Genomic DNA, 27,458 nt, shown 5'->3' with positions numbered 1-27,458 from the left:
TAGGGCAGACCAGGTAAGGACAGCAGATTTTCCTTCCCTAAAGGACATTGGTGAACCAGATGGGTTTTCCTGACAATCGATGGTAGTTTCATGGTCACTGAGACTGGCTTTATATTCCGGATTTATTAACTGAATTTAAATTCCACCAGCTGCCGTGGGTGGGATTTGAACCCATGTCCCCAGAGCATTAGCCTGGGGCTCTGGATTCCTGGTCCAGTGACATTATCACTCCAGCACCATTTGTCAGAGACACATTCAGAGGGCACGAGCAAGCTGGGGAAAAGTAGAAAAAGGAGCAACAAATTTACCTGAATCGGGAGGTTTACAGAAACACCTTCAGATGCTGAAAGGTAAGCATTAAATAATCGACAGGATCACACGCCTGAAGTGAGCAAGCGGTCAAAATTTAAAGGGCTTCACTCTTTTTCAGTGACAGGTTTGGCTTCACTCTTACAAAAATGAGATTTTACACAAGGTTCCAGTGACTGAAGATTTTTGTTGTTCTCGGTGGGCTCAGAGGTTACTCTCGTGCACTTCCCCTGTGTCGTTGGCCAGGTTCCCGTTTTCATTCAGCCTCTTAGCCCGATATGTCTCGTAAAAAATGTTGTGCGTCACCTCCTTCAGGTCTTGGAGGTGAGTCCTGCCGAGCGAGAACAGCGCACAAAGACGGCAGGAGAAAGGCACAGAACAACAGGGAGAAAAGGAAATAGAGGCGCTCAGTATGCCGAGAGGGAAGGGGAAGATTAGGAGAAAAATAAGGACATTTAGAGAAGGGAAGTTAAACAGGGAGAAGCAGACAGGAAGAGAGATGGAAAGAGAGGCAAAGTGACAGAGAGAATAAAACAACCGGGAAACAGAGCAGAGAGGGAAGATAAAGTGAGCGAGCAGACAAGAAACAGAGAAGCAAAGAGGAGGACAAAAAAACAAGAAAGTGGGAGGTACGATAATTGAGGGGGAGAAAGAGAAAAGGTAATGATAAAAGGAAAGGATGGTAATTAGGAAGGGGACAGAGGGGGAAGGAAAGCAAGGAATAATTAGAGAATTGTGCAGGGTGAGGGGAGCAAGGAATAACCAGAGAATTGTGCAGGTGAGGGGAGAAAAGGAATAATCAGAGAATTGTGCAGGATGAGGGGAGAAAAGGAGAGTTTCAAATTGAGGAAAAAGATACCGAGAGAGCATGATATTAATAAGTTCGAAAATGTGAACGAGGAACAGGTAGAAAGAGAGGCGATGGGACAAACAAATAAATATAGAGATGGAGAAAAGGACAAGCAGATAAGACAAAGAACAGAAATAGAAAGACATGGAGGGAGATAAAAAGAGAGATACATGAACTATAATAAAAAACACCGAGTAAATCTTACACGTATACGAACTATCATTACCTAACAATGAGGTCCCGGAGTAGAGGAAACTCACAGTGAGTGACATTCTCAACTAGAAAGAAACAGAAAGAAACATCAGGTTAGAATGTCCTGGCACATTCAGAAGCAAAATTCCTTCTTTTAAAATTATTTCATGCGATGTGGCTGGGCCAGAATTTATTGCCCATCCCTAGTTGCCCTTGAGAAGGTGGTGGTGAGTGCCTTCTTGAACCGCTGCAGTCCATGTGGTGTAGGTACACCCACAGTGCTGTTAGGGAGGGAGTTCCAGGATTTTGACCCAGTGACAGTGAAGGAATGGCAATATATTTCCAAGTCAGGATGGTGAGTGGTTTGGAGGGGGACATCAGGGGCTTGATTGGGTAGATACTGATAGGATGTTTCCCCTGGCTGGGAGTCTACAACATGGTGTCACAGTCTCAGGATGAGGGATTGACCATTCAAGACTGAGATGAGGAGAAATTTCTTCACTCAGGGTTTTGGACCTTTGGAAGAATGTTCCAGGGATTATAAACCCAGTCCGCGCAAACTCTCCTCAGAGACCAATCCCCTAACCTCAGGAGTCAGACTAATGAACCTTTGTTGCATTCCCTCCAAGGGGAACATCCTATCATTGGCAAGTAGACCAAACAGTACACAATCCTCTAGCCATTGTCTCACCAAGGCTCTATGCAACTGCAGTAAGACTTCTTCAGTCCTGAGAGTTGGGCACAAAATCCGCCAACATTCCAGTGCAATACTGAAGGAGTGCTACACTGTCTAAGATGCTGTGTTTCCTAAATCATCACACTGACTACACTTCTAGAGGTACTTCATTTTCTGTAACTGTCTTTGAGATGTCACGAGGCTGTGGAAGGCGCTAAACATTGCAAGTTTTTTCATCTCACTTGGTGTGAGGCACTTTGCTTGATGATCTTACAGTTATTAATGGGCTAATTATAATGGATTGAATGCTGCAGTTGTTAATTGGTTTATACAGACGAGGGGGAAGCAGGAGCATGGTGACTGTAACCATTGATTCTTTGGGAAGGACTGAGTTTGCTAAGTATTTCTCCCCTGCATATGATTAAATAAACTTCGATATTCTCTACATCTGCCAACAAAGTGATGTTTGAAATTCTCCACAACCCACGGAGGTTTTAAGGGCTGAAGCACTGGGTAAGTCTGTCTTTCTACCAATGCTGCCTGACCTACTGAGCAATACCTCCACTGCCTACTTCTATTTTCAACAGACAGAAGGGTGTGTCAGGTCTAATGGCTGTTTCTAGATGTTCACTTAATTGTAGAAAATACTGCTATCAGTTCAAGCTCTGTGTTCATTTCAGTCGGGAGCTCTTGTGGTGCAGTGGGTAGTGTCCCTGCCTCTTAAACTGGAAGCTCTGGGTTCGAGCCCCACCCCTGGGTGTGATGGCTGAGGAAGGTGTGTTCATCATGCAGCCAAACAGGTATCAACCTGTAAACCCAATGGCAGGTGGTAAGAGTGGGAGAGATTCCTGGCCAGCCATGCTTGATGATGAGCATGTGACCCTCAAACTATAACCTTTAGGCTAACAGCCTGTCCCAGGGCCAACAAACTGCTAAAAATTGGAGTAAGTGTGTGCTTCTCAGAGAGTCGTGAGAATTCTCTTCCTCAAAAGGTAGTGGAAGCAGAGCCTTTGAATATTTTTAAGGCAGAGCTGGATAGATTCTTGTTAAACAAGGGGGTGAAAGGTTATTGGGGGGAGGCAGGAATGTGGAGTTGAAGTTACAATCATGATCTTATTGAATGGTGAAGCAGGCTAAAGGGGCTGAGTGGCCTACTCCTGCTCAAAGCTCATATGTTCCATATGCCTCATGTCTCTCTAGACGTGGGAATTCTTCTAAGGCTGGGATTTTCTGATCCCGACACCAGTGGGCATCATTGTGGATGGGATGGGAAAATTGTAACGGTTCCCCAAATTTTCCGGTCACGCCCGTCAGTATTGGGGAGGGAAAATTCCTCCCTAAGTTTATTTCCAGGATGATTCAGTGACTGATCTGTAGAACAGTCAATCAAACCAACTATCTCAATCAATGAAAGTCTGAAGTAAACGCCATTGAATTGAACAGAATATATGACAAATGACTTGGTGACTAACTTGCAGGGATAGAGTCACAATTGTTAATCAGGGAAACACTTCATTACAGATAGAGGCTGTCAGGCCACTGTGCCTGTGCCAGAGTTAGTTCTACCACTGCAAAATTTAGGAAGGATGTGAAGGTATCAAGAGTGGGTGCAGAATAGATTTATGGGAATGGTTCCAGGGATGAGGAACATCAGTTCCCCTATAGATAGATTGGAGAAATTGGGACTGTTCATCTTGGGGAAGAGAAGGTTGAGGGGACATTTGATAAAGGTGTTCAAAATCATGAGGGATCGGGACAGAGGAGATGGGAAGAAACTGTTCCCATTGGTAAAAGGTTCAAGAACCTGAGGGCACCAATTTAAGGTGATTGGCAGCAGGGTCAATGACGATATGGGAAAAAGCCCTTTCACACAGTGGGATGCACTGTGCGAGTGTGCTGGAGGCAGGTTCAATCAAGGCTTTCAAAAAAGAATCGGACAATTATCTCAAAGGAAACTGAACAAGCCCACAGGGAAAAGGCAGAGGAGTGGGATTAGGTGTGTTGCTCTTGCAGAGAGAGAGATGATGGACCAAATAGCCTCCTTCTGTGCTGTAAGGATTCTATGATTCTATTTCTTGAAGCTATCAATTCTAATTCCACTTCCCTTCTCCTCCAACATGTGCTGTAAGATGTTTAGTCTTCACCTAATCACCTTTTGAATGCTATGAACTGTTTGGTTTCAATAGAGACTTTGAGGTGAAACCCTCTGTCCATCGGTAACCTATTTCTTCCAGCTTACCTTCTGTTATGTCCTTGGCACTATCCTGAGTTTATAGGAACATAGGAACAGGAGTAGGCCATTTGGCCCATCGAGCCTGCTCTGCCATTCACTTAGATCATGGCTCATCATTTACCTCAATGCCACTTTTTCACACTATCCCCATTTCCTATGATGTCATTAGTACGATTTCTGTCTTGAACATTCTCAGTTATGTCCATTTATCATTGGAACGTGGACTGTTTGAGCGGATAGTGGATGAATTGAAAGCTGCTCCCAGAAGTAGACTCACCCTGAATAATATTAGCCCAGCCAGAGGGGAATTTGCAGCCACTGCAATGGGCAAGATGTGTTATGTGGGCCCGAGGAGGTACCTTATGGTTTAAAAGGCTATCATTGGGCTCCCTCTTCTTCTGAGCAGTCTCCAGTGACCCTGTTAGAGAGCTCTGGCTAAGCTACTCATCATCCTGTACCAATGGACAGGACCCAATGCATATCTCAGACGTGTCCTCAATCAGGTGTCAGCCCTCTCGGCAGCATTTTTTCCAGGAAAATGTGGCCTTAGCCGAGCTCTCTGGCTGCTCTCTCAGGTGGATGTAAAAGATCCCACGACACTCTTTCAAAGGGGAGCAGGGAAACCAATTGAAACAGGTTAACTGGTCACTGTCACACTGCCCTTTGTGGAATCTTGCTGAGATTGGCCGCTGTGAATCTGAGAGTGTAATGGGGATGAAACCATCAGGGACGCTATGTAAATGCAAGTCTTTCATTTATAAAGACTAGGTGCCATCCTGAGCTGTGCTGGCCTCAACCAGAGCAACCAATCAGGGCAGCAGCTCCTGATCACCATCTAGTGGCTCCTGCTGAGAAGTGCAGATGTTGGACAAGGCCAGGGCAGACAGCTCTCGGTTGTGCGCTCACTGTTTAGGCTTCAGACAGGAGGAGAGGCCCTTTTGCAAAGTACCAGAGGGTTCACTTCATTAGTGAACCTAAACCCAAGGATCTGGTTCCATCCTGAGTACAGATTGGATGTGGGCTGGAAAGTAATTGGGCTTCAACTTCCCCAGGAAGAGTGAATTGTACAAAAAATTGTACAGAATTATTTTATAAAATTAGATCATTCAACATCCAGTGACACATGCCTTGTGTGTAACACTAACAGGATATCTATTCACTGTTGGGTAATCTGATGATGAGCTAAGGCGTGTAAGTCCAGAGCACCACTAAAGGTGCAGAGTGGGAGGGAGGGTGCGTTAAACTTGGGTTTTGGCCCCTTGTAGACTGCCAGAGAAAGGGAGGACCTTGGGAGCTGAGGGTATTCACAGTCATGAGGAGCTGTGACAGTTAAGTTAAGGTAGGAGCTGAATGGAGGAGTTGTGACTCCAATAGTGAGGACGGCGGGGGGGGGGGGGGGGGGATATGGAGGATTTGGAGTTTAGGAGGGAAGGAGGGAGGAAAGTTTAGTGAAGCGATGACCATTGTAGAATTGAGCCAAGAGGGAGGGACAAGGCAGCTGTTAATGGAGAGCAAGGTTAGCAGAGTGCTGAGAAGAGAGAGGCTGATCAAACAAATCTCTCTGTCCGATCCAGAACCTGAATCAGCATCATAAAACACAACTGGAACAAGTCACAGAACTCACCCTCAATGATCCCCCAGGGCGTTTTCCTTCCCAACACTCTTTTCCCATTTATTTGATATTCAGTGTCACTGCCAACGATAGCAAAGGGCATGCTTTCCTGTGGGATTGGGAAGAAGACAACACAGGTAAATAATAAAAGTGACTCCCTGGCAAAATCCAGAATAAAGTGCAAAAATATTGGAAATATGTATTGGGGATGTTCTGGAAACAGACTCTTCTGTAGAACTAGGTTTAGAGCACAGAGTGGAAGGGCAATTGATGCTGGATCAATTGTTAATCTTAACGTTAATTAATGTAAAACTGGGATTGATACATTTTAGTTATCCAAGATATTAAGGGATATGGGGACAAGGCACGGACATGGAGTTAGGCCACAGGTCAGCCATGTCTGCCATAGTGGGACAGACTCGAGGGGTTAAAAGGTCTCCTCCCTGTTGCTATGGGCAGGATTTTTTGGATGGTGGGGTTTCCTGGCCCCGCTGATACTGGGTGCCCAGCAGCCATCTTACATTCGGCGTGGCGGAACTCCACCCCTATCTAGAGAGGAAGTCCTGCCTTAGAGAGCTGCTGACCAATCAGATGGCCAGCAGCTCTGCAGTCTCAGCAGTGCCAGTTTCTAGCGGTGGCCACTGCTGGGACTGCGGCCAGTGCCCAGAGCAGAGGAGCTAATGGAGGCCGGACTGAAGGAAAGCCTGGATTGTGGGGGGGTCCACGTTTGAGAGGCTGGGATTGGGGGTTTGGGGGTGGGAGGCTGGGTTAAAGGAGAATATGACCTTGGGTGGAGGGGGGGGCGGTGCTCGAATGGGCACAGGGGTCTCCCAAAAGAAGTACCCCACCCCCTTTCCCGACATCAGCTCACACAGCTAAAGCTGCCAGGCTACTAGCTTGGTGTAGGCCTCTCTCTGCCACGGGTAAAATAGTAGCCGGGCAGGATCAGGCACTTGAGTGGACATTAATTGCCCAATTAAGGACCTCAATAGGCCCAAGGTGGGATGCACCTCCCCTCCCCCACCAACCCCGTTAAACAGGAGACAGGTTGGGGGCAGGACACCGGCTGCCTTTTATGAGCAAGCCCTCCCCACAGTTCCCACCACCTTGAAAGCAGCTGGCCGGGGCAGTAAAACTCCACCCTCTATTTCTAAACGAGGAGGCTGTTTAGGAGAGTGTAATTGTGAAGATGAATCCTGACCATGATAAAAGGGAGAGTTGTAACTCTGGATCACTGAGCAGAGCTTGGTCCTGAACATCAATTCCATGAGCTTGTCTCCTGTAAGGCATGGCCAGTGGGTACAGTCTGATGATGGGTTAATGTACTGGGATTCTGTTTGGGGGTTGCTCCCCTAACCTGCTGTGTGTTTTTTGACTTAATAACACATGATTCATCACGATAACCCTTGCTGCAGTGAGCTGAGTGATTTAAGGTCTATCAGGGCCAGCTGACATCATAATGCATATATAATTATAGTGTTTATCAAGTCATTCTGCAAGCTGCAGTGTACGAGATCTCCAGGGTCATGAAGGTTTGCTGTAATTGTTTTAGTCACATACCTGTACTGACACTGTATGTACCTCTGCAGCCCTGTATATACCTGTCGACACAGCTGTACACACTGTACAATGGTCTGACACATACAGGGTTAATGTGGGACTGTGTACATTATCACGCACAGTTATGTAAGAAGGCACATGATCCAGATCTAGGGTCAGTGTGGAGCAGAGATGTGTGAAGGCCTAGGGGAGAATTTTCTCCCTGTCGGGTGGGCTGTTAGGGAGTGGGTGTGGGCAGGCGCGGAGCTGATTGCTGCCCTCGATCGGGTCCACGTTCCCAATTATACATGGGGCCTGCCCAGTGTGGCCTGTCCAGTGTGGCCTGTCCAGCGTGGCCTGTCCAGCGTGGCCTGTCCAGTGTGGCCTGTCCTGTGTGGCCTGTCCAGTGTGGCCTGTCCTGTGTGGCCTGTCCTGTGTGGCCTGTCCAGTGTGGCCTGTCCAGCGTGGCCTGTCCAGCGTGGCCTGTCCAGTGTGGCCTGTCCAGTGTGATCTGCCCAGTGTGGCCTGTCCTGTGTGGCCTGTCCAGTGTGATCTGTCCAGTGTGGCCTGTCCAGTGTGGCCTGTCCAGTGTGGCCTGTCCAGTGTGATCTGTCCAGTGTGGCCTGTCCTGTGTGGCCTGTCCAGTGTGGCCTGTCCAGTGTGATCTGCCCAGTGTGGCCTGTCCAGTGTGGCCTGTCCAGCGTGGCCTGTCCAGTGTGGCCTGTCCAGTGTGATCTGTCCAGCGTGGCCTGTCCAGTGTGGCCTGTCCAGTGTGGCCTGCCCTGTGTGATCTGTCCAGTGTGGCCTGTCCAGTGTGGCCTGTCCAGTGTGGCCTGCCCAGTGTGATCTGTCCAGTGTGGCCTGTCCAGTGTGGCCTGTCCAGCGTGGCCTGTCCAGTGTGGCCTGTCCAGTGTGGCCTGTCCAGCGTGGCCTGTCCAGCATGGCCTGTCCAGTGTGGCCTGTCCAGTGTGGCCTGCCCAGTGTGATCTGTCCAGTGTGGCCTGCCCAGTGTGATCTGTCCAGCGTGGCCTGTCCAGTGTGGCCTGTCCAGTGTGGCCTGCCCAGTGTGATCTGTCCAGCGTGGCCTGTCCAGTGTGGCCTGTCCTGTGTGGCCTGCCCAGTGTGATCTGTCCAGCGTGGCCTGTCCAGTGTGATCTGTCCAGCGTGGCCTGTCCAGTGTGGCCTGTCCAGTGTGGCCTGTCCAGTGAGGCCTGTCCAGTGTGATCTGTCCAGTGTGGCCTGTCCAGTGTGATCTGTCCAGTGTGGCCTGCCCAGTGTGATCTGTCCAGCGTGGCCTGTCCAGTGTGGCCTGTCCAGTGTGATCTGTCCAGTGTGGCCTGTCCAGTGTGATCTGCCCAGTGTGATCTGTCCAGCATGGCCTGTCCAGCGTGGCCTGTCCAGCGTGGCCTGTCCAGTGTGGCCTGTCCAGTGTGATCTGCCCAGTGTGATCTGTCCAGCGTGGCCTGTCCAGTGTGGCCTGTCCAGTGTGGCCTGCCCAGTGTGATCTGTCCAGCGTGGCCTGTCCAGTGTGGCCTGTCCAGTGTGATCTGTCCAGTGTGGCCTGTCCAGTGTGGCCTGTCCAGTGTGGCCTGTCCAGCGTGGCCTGTCCAGTGTGGCCTGTCCAGTGTGGCCTGTCCAGTGTGATCTGCCCAGTGTGATCTGTCCAGTGTGGCCTGTCCAGTGTGGCCTGCCCAGTGTGATCTGTCCAGTGTGGCCTGCCCAGTGTGATCTGTCCAGCGTGGCCTGTCCTGTGTGGCCTGTCCAGTGTGATCTGTCCAGTGTGGCCTGTCCAGTGTGGCCTGCCCAGTGTGATCTGTCCAGCGTGGCCTGTCCAGTGTGGCCTGTCCAGTGTGGCCAGTCCAGTGTGGCCTGTCCAGTGAGGCCTGTCCAGTGTGATCTGTCCAGTGTGGCCTGTCCAGTGTGATCTGTCCAGTGTGGCCTGCCCAGTGTGATCTGTCCAGCGTGGCCTGTCCAGTGTGGCCTGTCCAGTGTGATCTGTCCAGTGTGGCCTGTCCAGTGTGATCTGCCCAGTGTGATCTGTCCAGCGTGGCCTGTCCAGTGTGATCTGCCCAATGTGATCTGTCCAGCGTGGCCTGTCCAGTGTGATCTGTCCAGTGTGGCCTGTCCAGTGTGATCTGCCCAGTGTGATCTGTCCAGCGTGGCCTGTCCAGTGTGATCTGTCCAGTGTGGCCTGTCCAGTGTGATCTGCCCAGTGTGATCTGCCCAGTGTGATCTGTCCAGCGTGGCCTGTCCAGTGTGGCCTGTCCAGTGTGATCTGCCCAGTGTGATCTGTCCAGCGTGGCCTGTCCAGTGTGGCCTGTCCAGCGTGGCCTGTCCAGTGTGGCCTGTCCAGTGTGATCTGCCCAGTGTGATCTGCCCAGTGTGGCCTGTCCAGTGGGGCCTGTCCAGCGTGGCCTGTCCAGCGTGGCCTGTCCAGTGTGGCCTGTCCAGTGTGGCCTGTCCAGTGAGGCCTGTCCAGTGTGATCTGTCCAGTGTGGCCTGCCCAGTGTGATCTGTCCAGCGTGGCCTGTCCAGTGTGGCCTGTCCAGTGTGATCTGCCCAGTGTGATCTGTCCAGTGTGGCCTGCCCAGTGTGATCTGTCCAGCGTGGCCTGTCCAGTATGGCCTGTCCAGTGTGATCTGCCCAGTGTGGCCTGCCCAGTGTGATCTGCCCAGTGTGGCCTGCCCAGTGTGATCTGTCCAGCGTGGCCTGCCCAGTGCGATCTGTCCAACGTGGCCTGTCCAGCGTGGCCTGTCCAGTGTGGCCTGTCCAGTGTGATCTGCCCAGTGTGATCTGTCCAGCGTGGCCTGTCCAGCGTGGCCTGTCCAGTGTGGCCTGTCCAGCGTGGCCTGTCCAGCGTGGCCTGTCCAGTGTGGCCTGTCCAGTGTGATCTGCCCAGTGTGATCTGTCCAGTGTGGCCTGTCCAGTGTGATCTATCCAGTGTGGCCTGTCCAGTGTGATCTGCCCAGTGTGATCTGTCCAGCTTGGCCTGTCCAGTGTGATCTGCCCAATGTGATCTGTCCAGCGTGGCCTGCCCAGTGTGATCTGTCCAGCGTGGCCTGTCCAGCGTGGCCTGTCCAGCGTGGCCTGTCCAGTGTGGCCTGTCCAGCGTGGCCTGTCCAGCGTGGCCTGTCCAGTGTGGCCTGTCCAGTGTGATCTGCCCAGTGTGATCTGTCCAGTGTGGCCTGTCCAGTGTGATCTATCCAGTGTGGCCTGTCCAGTGTGATCTGCCCAGTGTGATCTGTCCAGCGTGGCCTGTCCAGTGTGATCTGTCCAGCGTGGCCTGTCCAGCGTGGCCTGTCCAGTGTGGCCTGTCCAGTGTGGCCTGTCCAGCGTGGCCTGTCCAGTGTGGCCTGTCCAGTGTGGCCTGCCCAGTGTGATCTGTCCAGCGTGGCCTGTCCAGTGAGGCCTGTCCAGTGTGATCTGTCCAGTGTGGCCTGCCCAGTGTGATCTGTCCAGCGTGGCCTGTCCAGTGTGGCCTGTCCAGTGTGATCTGTCCAGCGTGGCCTGTCCAGTGTGGCCTGTCCAGTGTGGCCTGTCCAGTGAGGCCTGTCCAGTGTGATCTGTCCAGTGAGGCCTGTCCAGTGTGATCTGTCCAGTGTGGCCTGCCCAGTGTGATCTGTCCAGTGTGGCCTGTCCAGTGTGATCTGCCCAGTGTGGCCTGTCCAGTGTGGCCTGTCCAGTGTGGCCTGTCCAGTGAGGCCTGTCCAGTGTGGCCTGTCCAGTGAGGCCTGTCCAGCAGCTCCTGAGGATAGCGGGAGTGGCCAGGCAGCGGCGGGATTGCAATAACCGCCGGGTACAATGGTGTTGGCATGGCGCACTGTGCCCCTCACTTTTCTGACCAGTGCCTAGTTGCCCTCCTGGAGGAGGTGGCAGTGTGGTGGGAGGTACACCTGATGAAACGTGCCTGGGAGGAGGTAGCAGACATAGTCAGCTCCCACCATGTGGTGTGATGCACGTGGATCCAGTGCCGCAAGTGTTTCTATGGCCTCTTGTGCTCGGGAAGGGTGAGCATCGTGTCGGCAGAGGTCACCTAACACAGCAGGTAGGCTTTCCCCCCAGCTCCCCCACCCCCGCTCCCCCTACCCCCCACAACCCTCAGTGCAGCTACTGCATTGAATCATTCACAGCATGTGACCCTCGCTGGGTGGGCCAGCAGATATTGCCCATGCCTAGCTCACCCTGAGAGTTGTGCTGAGATGGGTTCTGCACCTGCTGCATGTGGTAGGCTGACACCCAGAGGAGTGTTTTGGGGCTTCCTCAAGGATCTGCACCTCGGTGCAGCGCTGGAACTGCAAAACATGTCAGAGTCAGGCTGCTGACATGCCCCAGGTGGTGGGGCACTAACACATCTGCTGCCCTTGGCGCTCCACATGCTTGTGCGTCCTTGCTTTGCAAGGGTAGACCGTGTGATGCCAAATGTGATGGAGGCAGCATGTGGGCAAGGGGAAGGGGTCAGCCCTGGCTTCTTGGCATGAGTGTGCAGCAGATGCAGGGTGATGAAGCACTGGAGCCCTGCAATGCCCCACTCTGGCTGCGGTGACAGGGCTGCGATGGGAATCCAGGTACAGGCTGGACTAATCAATGCTCCTCTCTCCTTTTCAGGAGGAGACTGCACACAATGCCGCCGAGCGGCTGTGGACTAGCAGAGGCCAGACCCAGTTGGCCATAATCACCGGATACGAGCAGGAGATGATAGATCTGGAGAAGTGCCATGTGCCCAGGTCCACTGGTGGGGGTGAGGCTGGGGTGCCAAGGGGAGGTAAGATTTCCAAGCTCTGAGGTCACCATGTGTGTCCCAGCAGCCATCGCACTGCTGAATGTTCAGTGATTGAAGTTTGCAACACGGCTTGACCAATGATTATGGAAGGATGAGCACATAATGATCTGGGGGACAGGGATGAACATTGACATTGTCTCCACTGGAACAAAACAAATATCCTTGTTCTTCCTTTCAGCATCACCGGAGCAGGGCTGGGAGGAGGAGACAGAGGGCCCACCTCTCACCCCTGAGGGCCCAGTGGAGAGTCTCAGGATGTACGGGTCACGGGAGCTGCCTGGGTACCATGCACAGACTTGTAGAATCTGCATTCTATGCTCAAACACTATCTGCACGTTCATGGAGTGGAATCCCTTCCTGTTGACGAAGGCTCCCGGCTCACCCGCTGGTGCCTTGATGGCCACTTGTGTGCAGTCAATTGCACCCTGGACGTGGGGGAACTCAACAATCACTGCAAAGCCTCTGGCTCGCTCTGCCTGACTGGCCTCGTCCGTACGGTAGTGAATGAAGTTCAGTACCCGCCTGAGCAGAGCATCCACCAGCTTGACGCAACTGTGGACAGCAGACTGGGAGACTCTACAAAGATCCCCCACTGACCCCTGGGAAGAGCCAGAGGCATAGAGGTTGAGGGCCACAGTGACCTTCGGTGCCACTGGCACGGGGTGTCCACCCGCACAGTCGGAGCTGATCTCAGGGCTGATCCTCTGACAGCTGGAGGTCACTGTCTCCCTTGAGACACGGAGCCTCCTTTGGCATTGCACCTCAGGCATATTGAGTAGCTGCTTCTCTGCCTGTAAATCCTGGCAGCAGGTTAGTGGTGTCTTCTGCGGCCCCTTCCACCTTGGACTTCCTGTTGACCTTGCGCCCCTGGTGCCTGTGCCTCTCCTCCCAAGGGTGGCTCCCCTGGAGGCTGAATGTGCACTCCTGGCCTCCACCCCCTTCGAGCCCTCCCTTCCTCCTCAGAGGAGGTGCCTCCAGCCGAGAGCACAACTCTCATTCCCAGGCTAAGGGGGGGCTTCCTGAAACCAGGAAGGCCCCAGAAATGATGTTTACTCCAGAGTCCTGAACTGAAGCCTGTTACTCCAGACCAAGCAGCTGTGAAGAGATTTGAAGTATTCCTGCTCACACTGGCAAGTAGCAGTAATTTTAAGCATTAAATGTCTGACAAATAAAGCTCGTGACCACACTCACCTCTTATCTCGCCCATGGATGAGGTTTATAAAAGTGTGGCCTACCCATCGTGCCCATGTGATGACCTGAAGATCACATGGGCCCCGAAAAATCAGCATCACTTACTGCCCCAAGGGGCCCGTTAATTAATGGCTGGCACACATTGCAGATCATCACTGGCACACATTGGGGATCATCACTGGCACACATTGCAGATCATCACTGGCACACATTGCAGATCATCACTGGCACACATTGCAGATCATCACTGGCACACATTGGAGATCATCACTGGCATACATTGCTGATCATCACTGGCACACATTGGAGATCATCACTGGCATACATTGGAGATCATCACTGGCATACATTGCTGATCATCACTGGCACACATTGGAGATCATTACTGGCACACATTGGAGATCATCACTGGCATACATTGGGGATCATCACTGGCATACATTGGGGATCATCACTGGCATACATTGGAGATCATCACTGGCATACATTGGGGATCATCACTGGCACACATTGGAGATCATCACTGGCATACATTGGAGATCATCACTGGCACACATTGGAGATCATCACTGGCATACATTGGAGATCATCACTGGCATACATTGGAGATCATCAATGGCACACATTGGAGATCATCACTAGCACACATTGGGGATCATCACTGGCACACGTTGGAGATCATCACTGGCATACATTGCTGATCATCACTGGCACACATTGGAGATCATCACTGGCACACATTGGGGATCATCACTGGCACACATTGGAGAACATCACTGGCACACATTGGGGATCATCACTGGCACACATTGGGGATCATCACTGGCACACATTGGAGATCATCACTGGCACACATTGGGGATCATCACTGGAACACATTGGAGATCATCACTGGCACACATTGCAGATCATCACTGGCACACATTGGAGATCATCAGACGCCCACCCACCGAAATATCACTCACCCAACGTCATTTTACACATTCTGGCCTGAGAAATGGAGATAGCTCCTTTTTTTAAATTATGGATTCATTTATTGCCGATGTTCAGAGACCATTGCAAAGGTTCTGGAGTCACATGTAGGCCAGACCAGGTTAGGACAACAGGTTTCCTTCCCTTAAGGGCATTATTGAACCAGATGGGTTTTTACAACAATCAACGATGGTTTCATGGTCATCATTAGAAATTTAATTCCAGATTTTTTTATTTTTTTTTATTGAATTCAAATTCCACCATCTGCTGTTATCGGATTCAAACCCAGGTCACCTAAGCATTGCTATCAGTTTCTGGATTGCTAGTCCAGCAACAATATCACTAAGCCGTTGCTTCCTCTTGCCTGTAGCCTTTACTGTATATATGTATATAGTTATAAGCAGTTAATAAAGACTGGCTGTTAACCTATTGAATATTACAAAGTCTTCTTCAAGGGACATTTTCTATAACCAACACCTTCCCAACACATACCTGTACATGTCTCACATTGAGACGCATTCCTACTCACCCTGATCTTGTCATTTTCCATTTTGTCTTCCATATCTTCATCAAATTCTCTCTGTGGGTAGAACTCAATACCATTTGCCTCTAGCTCCTTCCGCACCTGACAAGTCAAAACATCGAGAGGGTTGAAAAAGCCAATCACAGCCAGTGTCCCTTAACCTGACTGAATCGGAGACAGACACTCAGCAAGGAACGAGGCTGCAGAGTCCGTTTGCACAAGGTCTAATTAAACAGCGAGTCAGGTTAAACAATAAACTCTACCCCCCCCGAGAGGGCAGGAAATGAAGCGCAGGACATTTTCTCATATTATTGGATTAATTCCCACAATGGATAGGCTGAATTTTCTCCAACTTTTTGTAAGTGAGTTTATTTCTCCCCAGGTGTTATTTTTACCACCTTTGTTAACAAATTTGGTAAAATTCCTGTCTGCAACATTTTAACACAATCCTTAGCAGATTTATTTGGAAATTGTTTAAAATAGCGCTTACCACAGAAGTGTTAACCAGTGCACTAAAAATAAGAGACAAACATTCTGAGTTTATTCACCTCTGGGTCTGGAAGGGATGCTGGCAGAATGTATAATGGTATCAAGACAGAAAATCCTGGAAATACTCAGCAGGTCAGGCAGCACCTGTGGCGGGAGTTAATGTTTCAGGTCAATGACTTTCCATTAGCACTGGAAGACGTTAGAGACGTGACAGACTCTAAGCAAGGACAGAGGTGGGGGAAATGTGAGGGGGGGAGGCAAGAACAAACAGGAAAGTCTGTAATAGGTTAGATGGCAGGGAGAGGTAGATAGCGAAAGGGATAAGGGTGCAAGAACCAAAGTGTGGGTGGGAATGGGACAGGTAAAGAAACTGCAGATGGTTCGAGAGGAGGTGTAAATGGCAACAGCAGAATCATGACCAACATCTGCTGCTGGAAAGACTGAGGGCGGAGGCTGTGATCTGAAATTTTTCAACACAGCGTTGAGTCCAGATCGCTGTAAAGTGCCAAGTTGGAAGGTGAGATTCTGTTCCTTGAGTTTTATACATTTCCCCGCTCCCAGCTGAGGTAAATGTCTAAATCTCTTTGAAAGAGCTGAGGGACTCCGCCACATAACCGGGTTTATAGACAGACAGAGGCAGGTGGGGTAGGGATGGACTCACCCTCAGTTTAAATTCATGCCTCTCCTCCAGTGTCATTGTGTCAGCCTTTGCAATGACAGGAATAATGTTCATTATTTTTCCCAGCCGCTTCATAAACTCGACATCCAGGGGCCGCAGCCTGGGAGGAGAAACACATCAGTCAGGTACCTGTAGGGCTAGGCCAGGCTGGAGATGATCAATGAAGAGACAGGATTAGGAAACCCTCACTGGGCCTCAAACAGCTGGGAGCCTGGACCTAACCCTCAGAGACTGCAGCTTCCCTTCCTCAGAGCTCAGAGGTGCTGGGAGAAATTTATATTGGCCCCCTTGTGTTACTGAGATCTGTGACCCTGGTCTAATTATGGGGTGGGGGGCACCATTACAGTCCCCACCTCTCGTCTCTTCTCCTTTTGGCTTCTCCCATTTTACTTGGGGTTGCAGCAATGCTGGTTGATCACCCTTCTCCATCTCAGTCACCTATCCATATTCCAATCCCACTGTCTCTTGTCGCTGCGTCTTTCAACAGGAACGTTTAGGAACATGGCTTAGGAGCAGGAATAGGCTATTGAACCCTTCAAACCTGCTCCACCATTCAATACGATCATGGCTGACCTGGTTGTGGTCTCAGCTCCACTTTCCTGTCTGTCCCCCCATAACCCTTGACCCCCTTGTCTATCAAAAATCTCTCTAACTCAGCCTTGAATACATTCAATGACCCAGCCTCCACTGCTCTCTGAGGAAGAGAATTGCACAGACTAATGACCCTCTGAGAGAAAAATGTCTCATCTCATCTCTGTCTTAAAAGGGAGACTTCTTGTTTTTAAACTGTATCCCCTCGTTCTAGTCTTCTGCACAAGGGGAAACATCCCCTCAGTATCCACCCTGTCAAGTCCCCTCAGGATTTTACACATTTCAGTAAGATCCCCTCTCATTCTGCGAAACTCCAATGGGTACAGGCTCAACCTGTTCAACCTTTCTTCATAAGGTAGGCTCCTCATCCCAAGAATGAGTCGAGTGAACCTTCTCTGAACTGCTTCTAATGCAATTGTATCTTTTGTTGGACAAATAGCGCTAACCATTTGCCATTGCCAATGAAGTCAACCACAAAGACATTGATTGTAAGACAATAATTGGACTGGCGATTCAATAAGCTTTTCCCATCAATTATCATTCTGTATTTTTATTTAAATCCCTGCCTGGATTATTCTGTGTTTGTTTCTGGTTTTGTTCCCCAGTCTCGACAGGGAAGTGATTTGAGCTGTGTTGGATGTTGGTGATGAACAAAACCGTCCATCCTGGAGGGAGGTGCTGAAACACGGGCAGCGAGTGCTCACCTTGCACCTCAAACTGAAGGGAAATTTCAGCCAGAGCTCAGGGAGGAGCACTCTCTGGTCAGCAGGCTGCAGGTTCAAGTCCTGCGTCAGATCACAAAATCTAGGCTGATACTCCAGATCCACACTGAGGGAGTGCTGCACTGTTGGAGGTGCAGTCTTCTGAATGAGATGTTAAACTGAGACCTTGCCTGCCCTGTCAGCTGGAGTTAAAGATCCCATGGCAGTGTTTTGAAGGTGAGCAGGAGAGTTCTCCCCAGTGTCCTAGCCAATATTTACCTCCTAACCCAACATCACTGAACCAGATTATCTGCTCATTATCTCATTGCTGATTGTGGGAGCTTGCTATGTGCAAAATGGCCGCTGTGTTACAACAGTGACTGTCCTTTAAAAAATAATCATTGGCTGTAAAACATGTTGGGACATCCCAAAATTGTGAAAGCCCTCTGACTTCCTTCAGCGAGGACAGTCTTAGCATTGACCTTAGTAAAGGTCAATGTACTGTCCAATGCTTAGAATGGGCGAAATGCAGGAATGCCAACCTGCCCACTATAACTGGACCCACCAGACCATTGCCAAGCCAAGAGAGATAAGGAGATCTCACCCTGCACTCTATGCAACTCTTGACCCCTGACCCCTGACCCCTGACAGGCAGATGGTCTCCAGTCAGGGGTTTGTAATTCAGATTGGATTATCCCTGGATTTTAGCTTCATTTCCTTGATCCCTACGTTCTGTTGCAGCAGAAGCTTGTGGATCAGTGCAGCATCCTCTCAAAGACCTCAATCCCTATAGTGCACAGCCCAATGGTACAGACCATATTCGAACTGGAGTCTTTATATAACCTCTTGGCCTTTCTACACCCTTCTGTGATCAAACCTGGGAGGTCATTAACTCTTTCCATTGGTCTTATGGCAGGAGGAGAGAGAGAGAGCTGATGGGTTAGACAGAGGCTGTTGTGTGGATCATATCTGAGTGTTTAATACATACGAGTGGCCGGTGGGTGAAATGAAGTACAGGCAACAATGCACCCGGGTGTCAGGAATCCGCTTCTTCCTCGAGATGTTCGCCTCCTCCTTCAGGAACTTCTCATACTGTTCGCTGATATACTTCTCAATTGGCTCCCAGCTGTAACAGACCAAGGATATGTTACAGCCCATTGGCCAAATGAAGAATCAGGCCCACCCACAAGGGTGGTGGGGGAACAACACTGACCCTGGCTTTACACTGTGGGATACGATGTACATATCTAATCCTTCGCTATTTTAACAGAAGGGTTCATCCAGGTCAACACTTTGGCTAAAATAGTGGAGAGAGGAATTTTAGATGGCTCTGTTTGAGATTTGTATCTTCAAGTCCCACTGTGCAAGGTCAGAGTCCGATCAATAGTCACCAGGGAGCGAGATACACACAGGGCACAGAATTTTAATGTGGTGCGTTGTTCCCGATGGAAAAGGAAGTGGGAGCCACTAACACTCTCTTGCTTTTCACTGGTTCCCACGTGATTCTAATTTCAAGTCTAAGTGCCAGCAGTGGGCACAGAGACACGTGTGATCACAAGGTGGGTAAGTGGTGAAACCCATCAACAGCTGACAGTGCTGCAGGTAAGGGCAGGTTATAAAAGAGGGACAAACAGGGAGACTCTGCATCACAAACACACCATTCCTCCCCAACTCCATTAGACTTGAGAGCACAAAGGTGTTATTCAAATATAAACTTCACTTGTAAATAATTCACATTGGTTTCACTTTATTCATGTGTGCATCAGTGTTATTTGTTGAGACTGGCTTAGTCACAGAGCCAAATGTACTGGCACATGTCATGGTTGGTACACATTGGTGGTTACAGGGACTGAGGGACAGTTTCTTTACTGTGGAAGAAACAATGTTGTGTTTTTTTGTTCACTGTATATTGAATGTTCACGTTGGTGTCCAGTGTTGTACTCGGCGCTCTATGGGACATGGCTAAACCTACAGGTTCAGTTCACCCTCTCTTCTATGCATTGAAAAGAACATTGTCCGAGATCACTCTCAGCAGCGATAGTTGAAATGTTGTAGCTGAACTCAGAAGCCTGTAAGGACTCTCCCAGCCAACACCCTGAGATATGGACCCACATATGGACAATACTGACATCGTCCTTTAGGCTCCTCATTTTTTTACCTTGATTGACCCCCCCCCCACAACACCCAGGGCATCAGGCCCTTCCCACTTCACTCCTCCATGCCCCCGACTCCACACCTATACCCTTCCTCACCACTGACTCGCCCTTGTCAGTCTTGAGTCCCCATGCAAGCTGCCATTCTCCTGCTCCCCTCCCTTATGTTGCAGAGGAACAACAAGGAAAACCGCTGAGCTCAGACATGGCTGTACAAAGCTCCCTGGCTCAGGGCATCTTCAAACATGAGTGAACCAGGCACATGAGATTCCCGTGCTCCGCTGACTTCATCATGAAGATTACTAGTAGGAAACCATTGCAGGATGGCGCGAGGCCCGGTCCAGCAGGATGAGGCCTGGTCCAGCGGGGTGAGGCCCGGCCTAGTGGGATGAGGCCTGGTCCAGCGAGGTGAGGCCCGGCCTAGTGGGATGAGGCCCAGCCCAGCAGGATGAGGCCCGGTCCATCAGGGTGAGGCCCAGCCCAGCAGGATGAGGCCTGGCCCAGCAGGATGAGGCCTGGTCCAGCAGGATGAGGCCTGGCCCAGCAGGATGAGGCCTGGCCCAGCAGGATGAGGCCCAGCCCAGCAGGATGAGGCCTGGTCCAGCAGGATGAGGCCTGGCCCAGCAGGATGAGGCCTGGTCCAGCAGGATGAGGCCTGGCCCAGCAGGATGAGGCCCAGCCCAGCAGGATGAGGCCTGGTCCAGCAAGATGAGGCCCGGCCCAGTGAGATGAGGCCCAGCCCAGCAGGATGAGGCCTGGCCCAGCAGGATGAGGCCTGGCCCAGCAGGATGAGGCCTGGTCCAGCAGGATGAGGCCTGGCCCAGCAGGATGAGGCATGGCCCAGCAGGATGAGGCCCAGCCCAGCAGGATGAGGCCTGGCCCAGCAGGATGAGGCCTGGCCCAGCAGGATGAGGCCCAGCCCAGCAGGATGAGGCCTGGTCCAGCAGGATGAGGCCCAGCCCAGCAGGATGAGGCCTGGTCCAGCAAGATGAGGCCCGGCCCAGTGAGATGAGGCCCAGCCCAGCAGGATGAGGCCTGGCCCAGCAGGATGAGGCCTGGCCCAGCAGGATGAGGCCTGGTCCAGCAAGATGAGGCCCGGCCCAGTGAGATGAGGCCCAGCCCAGCAGGATGAGGCCTGGCCCAGCAGGATGAGGCCTGGTCCAGCAGGATGAGGCCTGGTCCAGCAGGATGAGGCCTGGTCCAGCAGGATGAGGCCTGGCCCAGCAGGATGAGGCATGGCCCAGCAGGATGAGGCCCAGCCCAGCAGGATGAGGCCTGGCCCAGCAGGATGAGGCCTGGTCCAGCGGGGTGAGGCCCAGCCAGTGGCGCGTCCATGTTTCCGGTTGGCGGACGGGCCAATTGGCCAGGCGGCTTTTACATTTTGGCTCAAACCTCGATCCAAGGGCCGGATGGAATCTCTATTAGGATTTAAAATAAAGAGAGATTTCTGGGGATGGGTTTTCTGCTGTCAGGAGCTTGGTTGTGCTGCATGGACATTTTTTGCAGGATTTTTGTGCTTTGTTTTATTCTGTGGGGGTCTGCAGCTTCCTGGGGTCAGCGAGGGGTCAGCGAGTCTGCAGCTTCCTGGGGTCAGCGAGGGGTCAGCGAGTCTGCAGCTTCCTGGGGTCAGCGAGGGGTCAGCGAGTCTGCAGCTTCCTGGGTCAGCGAGGGGTCAGTGAGTCTGCAGCTTCCTGGGGTCAGCGAGGGGTCAGCGAGTCTGCAGCTTCCTGGGGTCAGCGAGGGGTCAGCGAGTCTGCAGCTTCCTGGGGTCAGCGAGGGGGTCAGCGAGTCTGCAGCTTCCTGGGGTCAGCGAGGGGTCAGCGAGTCTGCAGCTTCCTGGGTCAGCGAGGGGTCAGCGAGTCTGCAGCTTCCTGGGGTCAGCGAGGGGTCAGCGAGTCTGCAGCTTCCTGGGGTCAGCGAGGGGGTCAGCGAGTCTGCAGCTTCCTGGGGTCAGCGAGGGGTCAGCGAGTCTGCAGCTTCCTGGGGTCAGCGAGGGGTCAGCGAGTCTGCAGCTTCCTGGGGTCAGCGAGGGGTCAGCGAGTCTGCAGCTTCCTGGGGTCAGCGAGGGGTCAGCGAGTCTGCAGCTTCCTGGGGTCAGCGAGGGGTCAGCGAGTCTGCCTTCAGGGGGCTTGCTGGGAATGCTCAGCAGCTCCTGCCCTCTCCCCGCCCTCTCCTCGCCCTCTCCCCGCCCTCTCCCCGCCCTGTCCCCGCCCTCTCCCTGCCCTCTCCTCGCCCTCTCCCCGCCCTCTCCTCGCCCTCTCCCCGCCCTCTCCCCGCCCTGTCCCCGCCCTCTCCCTGCCCTCTCCTCGCCCTCTCCCCGCCCTCTCCTCGCCCTCTCCCCGCCCTCTCCCCGCCCTGTCCCCGCCCTCTCCCTGCCCTCTCCTCGCCCTCTCCCTGCCCTCTCCTCGCCCTCTCCCCGCCCTCTCCTCGCCCTCTCCCCGCCCTCTCCCCGCCCTGTCCCCGCCCTCTCCCCGCCCTCTCCTCGCCCTCTCCCCGCCCTCTCCTCGCCCTCTCCCCGCCCTCTCCCCGCCCTGTCCCCGCCCTCTCCCCGCCCTCTCCCCGCCTTGTCTCCGCCCTCTCCCCGCCCTCTCCCCGCCCTCTCCCCGCCCTGTCCCTGCCCTCTCCCCGCCCTGTCCCCGCCCTGTCCCCGCCCTGTCTCTGCCCTCTCCCCGCCCTGTCCCCGCCCTCTCCCCGCCCTCTCCTCGCCCTGTCTCTGCCCTCTCCCCGCCCTCTCCCCGCCCTCTCCCCGCCCTGTCCCCGCCCTGTCCCCGCCCTGTCTCCGCCCTGTCCCCGCCCTGTCTCCGCCCTCTCCTCGCCCTGTCTCTGCCCTCTCCCCGCCCTCTCCCCGCCCTGTCCCCGCCCTGTCCCCGCCCTCTCCTCGCCCTGTGTCTGCCCTGTCTCCGCCCTCTCCTCGCCCTCTCCCCGCCCTCTCCCCGCCCTGTCACCGCCCTGTCCCCGCCCTCTCCCCGCCCTGTCACCGCCCTCTCCCCGCCCTGTCCTCGCCCTCTCCCCGCCCTGTCCCCGCCCTCTCCCGCCCTGTCACCGCCCTGTCCCCGCCCTCTCCCCGCCCTCTCCCCGCCCTGTCCTCGCCCTGTCTCCGCCCTCTCCCCGCCCTGTCCCCGCCCTGTCTCCGCCCTGTCCCCGCCCTCTCCCCGCCCTCTCCCCGCCCTGTCCCCACCCTGTCTCTGCCCTCTCCCCGCCCTCTCCCCGCCCTGTCACCGCCCTGTCCCCGCCCTCTCCCCGCCCTCTCCCCGCCCTGTCACCGCCCTGTCCCCGCCCTCTCCCCGCCCTGTCCCTGCCCTGTCCCTGCCCTGTCCCCGCCCTGTCTCTGCCCTGTCCCTGCCCTCTCCCCGCCCTGTCCCTGCCCTGTCCCCGCCCTCTCCCCGCCCTGTCCCCGCCCTGTCCCCGCCCTCTCCCCGCCCTGTCCCTGCCCTGTCCCCGCCCTGTCCCTGCCCTGTCCCCGCCCTCTCCCCGCCCTGTCCCCGCCCTGTCTCCGCCCTCTCCCCGCCCTCTCCCCGCCCTGTCCCCGCCCTGTCCCCGCCCTCTCCCCGCCCTGTCCCTGCCCTGTCCCCGCCCTGTCCCTGCCCTGTCCCCGCCCTCTCCCCGCCCTGTCCCCGCCCTGTCTCCGCCCTCTCCCCGCCCTCTCCTCGCCCTGTCCCCGCCCTCTCTCCGCCCTGTCCCCGCCCTGTCTCCGCCCTCTCCTCGCCCTGTCTCTGCCCTGTCTCCGCCCTCTCCTCGCCCTCTCCCCGCCCTCTCCCCGCCCTGTCCTCGCCCTGTCCCCGCCCTGTCTCTGCCCTCTCCCCGCCCTGTCCCCGCCCTCTCCCCGCCCTGTCACCGCCCTGTCCCCGCCCTGTCCTCGCCCTGTCCCCGCCCTGTCTCTGCCCTCTCCCCGCCCTGTCCTCGCCCTGTCCCCGCCCTGTCTCTGCCCTCTCCCCGCCCTGTCCCCGCCCTCTCCCCGCCCTGTCACCGCCCTGTCACCGCCCTGTCCCCGCCCTGTCTCCGCCCTCTCCCCACCCTCTCCCCGCCCTCTCCCCACCCTGTCCCCGCCCTCTCCCCACCCTCTCCCCGCCCTCTCCCCGCCCTGTCCTCGCCCTCTCCCCGCCCTGTCCCCGCCCTCTCCCGCCCTGTCACCGCCCTGTCCCCGCCCTCTCCCCGCCCTCTCCCCGCCCTGTCCTCGCCCTGTCTCCGCCCTCTCCCCGCCCTGTCCCCGCCCTCTCCCCGCCCTGTCACCGCCCTGTCCCCGCCCTCTCCCCGCCCTGTCCCCGCCCTGTCCCCGCCCTCTCCCCGCCCTCTCCCCGCCCTGTCCCTGCCCTGTCCCTGCCCTGTCCCCGCCCTGTCTCTGCCCTCTCCCCGCCCTGTCCCCGCCCTGTCCCTGCCCTGTCCCCGCCCTCTCCCCGCCCTCTCCCCGCCCTGTCCCCGCCCTCTCCCCGCCCTGTCCCTGCCCTGTCCCTGCCCTGTCCCCGCCCTGTCTCTGCCCTGTCCCCGCCCTCTCCCCGCCCTGTCCCCGCCCTGTCCCCGCCCTCTCCCCGCCCTGTCCCTGCCCTGTCCCCGCCCTCTCCCCGCCCTGTCCCCGCCCTGTCCCCGCCCTCTCCCCGCCCTGTCCCCGCCCTCTCCCCGCCCTGTCCCCGCCCTGTCCCCGCCCTCTCCCCGCCCTCTCCTCGCCCTCTCCTCGCCCTGTCTCCGCCCTCTCCCCGCCCTGTCCCCGCCCTGTCCCTGCCCTCTCCCCGCCCTGTCCCCGCCCTCTCCCCGCCCTCTCCTCGCCCTCTCCTCGCCCTGTCCCCGCCCTCTCCCCGCCCTCTCCTCGCCCTCTCCTCGCCCTGTCCCCGCCCTCTCCCCGCTCCCACCAGCAGCGCTGAGAATTTCTCAGCCCGTGTGAAATCACAGTTCTGGGCCGATCACGGTTGGGGTCCAGTCCCAGGCCTGTCAATCACAGGGCCCAATGAGTGAAACATTCAGGCCATCATGTCCACGCCAGTTATCAAGCCCCTAATCCCATTTCCCAGCACTTGGTCTGTAGCCCTGTATGCTGCGGTGTTTCAAGTGCTCATCTAAATACTTCTTAAACATTGTGAGGGTTCCTCCCCCGACCACCCCCTCAGGCAGTGTTCCAGATTCCAAACACCCTCTGGGTGAAAAAAATTTTCCTCACATCCCCTCTATACCTCCTGCCCCTTCCCTTAAATCTATAGCCCCTGGTTATTGACCCCTCCACTAAGGGGAAAAGTTTCTTCCTATCTACCCTAACTATGCCCCACACAATTGTAAATACCTCTACCAGGTCCCCCCTCAGTCTTCTGTGCTCTAAAGAAAACAGCCTCACCCTATCCAGTCTCTCTTCATAGCTGAAACACTCCAGCCCAGGCAACATCCTGGTGAATCTCCTCTGCACCCCCTCTAGTGCAATCACATCCTTCCTATAGTGTGGCGACCAGAACCGCACACAGTACTCCAGCTGAGGACTAATGTTTTATGCAGCTCCATCATAACCTCCCTGCTCTTGTATTCAATGCCTCGACTAATAAAGGCAAGTATCCCATTTGCCTTCTTAACCACCTTATCTACCTATCCTGCTGTCTTGAAGGATCTATGGACATGCACACCAAAGCCCCTCTGATCCATTGTACTTCCATTCATCACGTACTCCCTTGCCTTATTAGTCCTCCCAAAGTGCCTCACCTCACACTTTTCAGGATGACATTCCATTTGCCACTGTTCTGCTTGTCTGACCAGCCCATCTCTATCATCCTGTAGTCTAAGGCTTTCCTCCTCACTATTTATCACATCATTAATTTCGTGTCATCTGCAAACTTACTGATCATACCTCTTACATTTATGTCTAGATCATTAATGTACACTACAAACAGCAAGGGACCCAGCACCGAACCCTGCGGTACACTACAGGACACAGGCTTCCAGTTACAAAAACAACCTTCAACCATCACCCTCTGCCTCCTGTCACTAAGCCAATCATGAATCCAATTTGCCAAACTGCCCTGGATCCCATGGGTCTCACCATCTTGACCAGTTTCCCACGTGGGATCTTGTCAACAGCCTTACTGAAGTCCATGTAGAGCAAATCAACTGCACTACCCTCATCTTCACATCTAGTCACCCCTTCAAAATTCAATCACATTGTGAGACATGATCTCCCCCTGACAAAACCATGCTGACTATCCCTGATTAATCCTTGCCTCTCCAAGTGGAGATTAATTCTGTCCCTCAGAATTTTTTCCAAAATGTCCTCTATCACCGATGTTAGACTTACTGGCCTAGGGCTCCCTGGTTTATCCCTACCAGTCTTCTTGAATAACGGTACCAGATTCACTGTCCTCCAGTCCTCTGGCACCTCTCCTGTGGCCAGAGAGGTATTGAAAATTAATGTCAGAGTCCCTGCAATCTCCTCTCTTGCCTCACACAGCAACCTGGGATACATCTCATCTGGGCCTGGGGATTTATCCACTTTTACGCCCGCTAAAGCTGCTAATACCTCCTCCCTCTCAATGCTAATTTGTTCCAGTATACTCTGTACCCCCCTCCCTGATTTCTATACCTACATCGTCCTTCTCTATAGTGAATACAGATGCAAAGTACTCATTTAAAACCTCACCTACATCCCCCGGCTCCTCACACAGGTTGCCATTTTGGTCCCTAATGGGCCCTGTTCTTTCCCTGGTTATTGTCTTGCCCCAATATACTTATAAAATGTCTTTGGATTTTCCTTTATTTTACCTGCCAGTGTTTTTTCATGCCCTCTCTTTGCTCTCCTAATTTCTTTTTTAAGTAACCCCTTGCACTTTCTATACTCCTCCAAGGCTTCTGCTGTTTTGAGCCCTCGGTATCAACCATTAGCTTTTCTTTTTCTCCTTATCCAATCCTGTACATTCCTCGACATCCAGGTTTCTCTGGACTTGGTCCCACCCTTCACCTTTATGGGAACATGTTGACCCTGCACTCTCACTATTTACTTTATGAATGACTCCCACTGCTCTGATGTAGACTTTCCTACAAGTAACTGCTCCCGGTCCATTTTTGGCCAGATTCAGTTTTGGCCAGATTCTGCATTGCCCCCTCTCTTTAGGACTTTCTACATACTGGTTTAAAAAGAGTCCAGGATACATTTTAAGAATTACAGCCCCTCTAAGCCCTTCACATTTTGTCCATCCCAGTTAATATTGGGGAAGTTGAAATCCCCTACTATTATTAACCTATTATTTTTACACTTCTCTGAGATTTGTCTACATATCTGCTCCTCTATCTCCCCCGACTGTTTGAGGATCTATAGTACACTCCCAGCAATGTCACTGCCCCCTTTTTTGTTTTTAAGTCCTACCCATATGGCCTCACTTGAGGAACCCTCTAAGATACCATCTCTCCTTATTGGATTAATTGACTGCTTGATCAATATTGTGACACCACCTCCTCTTTTACACCCCATTCCCCATCTCCCCTGAAGATTCTATACCCCAGAATATTGAGCTGCCAGTCCTGCCCATCCCTTAACCATGTCTCCATGGTAGAAGTAATATCATATCTCCATGTATTAATCAACACCCTCAACTCATCTGCCTTACTCGCAAGACTCCTTGCATTAAAATAAATGCCATCCAGCTTTGCTATGCTCCCTTGTGCCTTAACTTGACTATATACGCTCTGCCTTCCAGACTGACTCCATTTTTCTCCTATACTTGTATGTACATCACCCCCTACTATACCTCCACTCTGTATCCCACCCCCCAGCCAAATTCGTTTAAACCCCCATCAACAGCACTAGCAAAGATCACAAGGATGTTGGTCCTGTTCAGGTTCAGGTGCAACCCATCGGACTTGTAAAGGTCCTACCTTCTCTAGAAGTGGATCCAGTGATCCAGGAATCTAAATCTCTCCCTCCTGCACCAACTCTTCAGCCACTCATTCATCTGCTCCATCAGCCTATTCCTATAATCAACTAGCACATGGTACAGGGAGTAA

At 53.5% G+C, this 27,458-nt stretch overlaps 1 protein-coding gene across 1 annotated transcript in view; it reads right to left on the bottom strand.

Annotated features, from left to right (window-relative positions):
• Positions 1-385: 385 nt before the first annotated feature.
• sept3 (septin 3) overlaps positions 386-27,458 on the bottom strand; it is a 193,289-nt gene continuing 166,216 nt past the window's right edge. The window contains exons 5-10 of the mRNA XM_041177592.1: positions 18,326-18,463; positions 16,028-16,145; positions 14,884-14,979; positions 5,885-5,981; positions 1,386-1,437; positions 386-640 (exon numbers count right to left, since the gene is read on the bottom strand). Of these exons, the coding sequence (XP_041033526.1) occupies positions 514-640; positions 1,386-1,437; positions 5,885-5,981; positions 14,884-14,979; positions 16,028-16,145; positions 18,326-18,463 (628 nt within the window). The 3' untranslated portion in view covers positions 386-513. The remainder of the gene's footprint in view (positions 641-1,385; positions 1,438-5,884; positions 5,982-14,883; positions 14,980-16,027; positions 16,146-18,325; positions 18,464-27,458) is intronic.

Source organism: Carcharodon carcharias, chromosome 31 (genome assembly GCF_017639515.1).
Source record: "Carcharodon carcharias isolate sCarCar2 chromosome 31, sCarCar2.pri, whole genome shotgun sequence".
NCBI classification, from domain to species: domain Eukaryota; kingdom Metazoa; phylum Chordata; class Chondrichthyes; order Lamniformes; family Lamnidae; genus Carcharodon; species Carcharodon carcharias.
The sequence above is the reverse complement of the archived record's forward strand: the minus strand, read 5'-3'. Positions and strand labels throughout refer to the sequence as shown.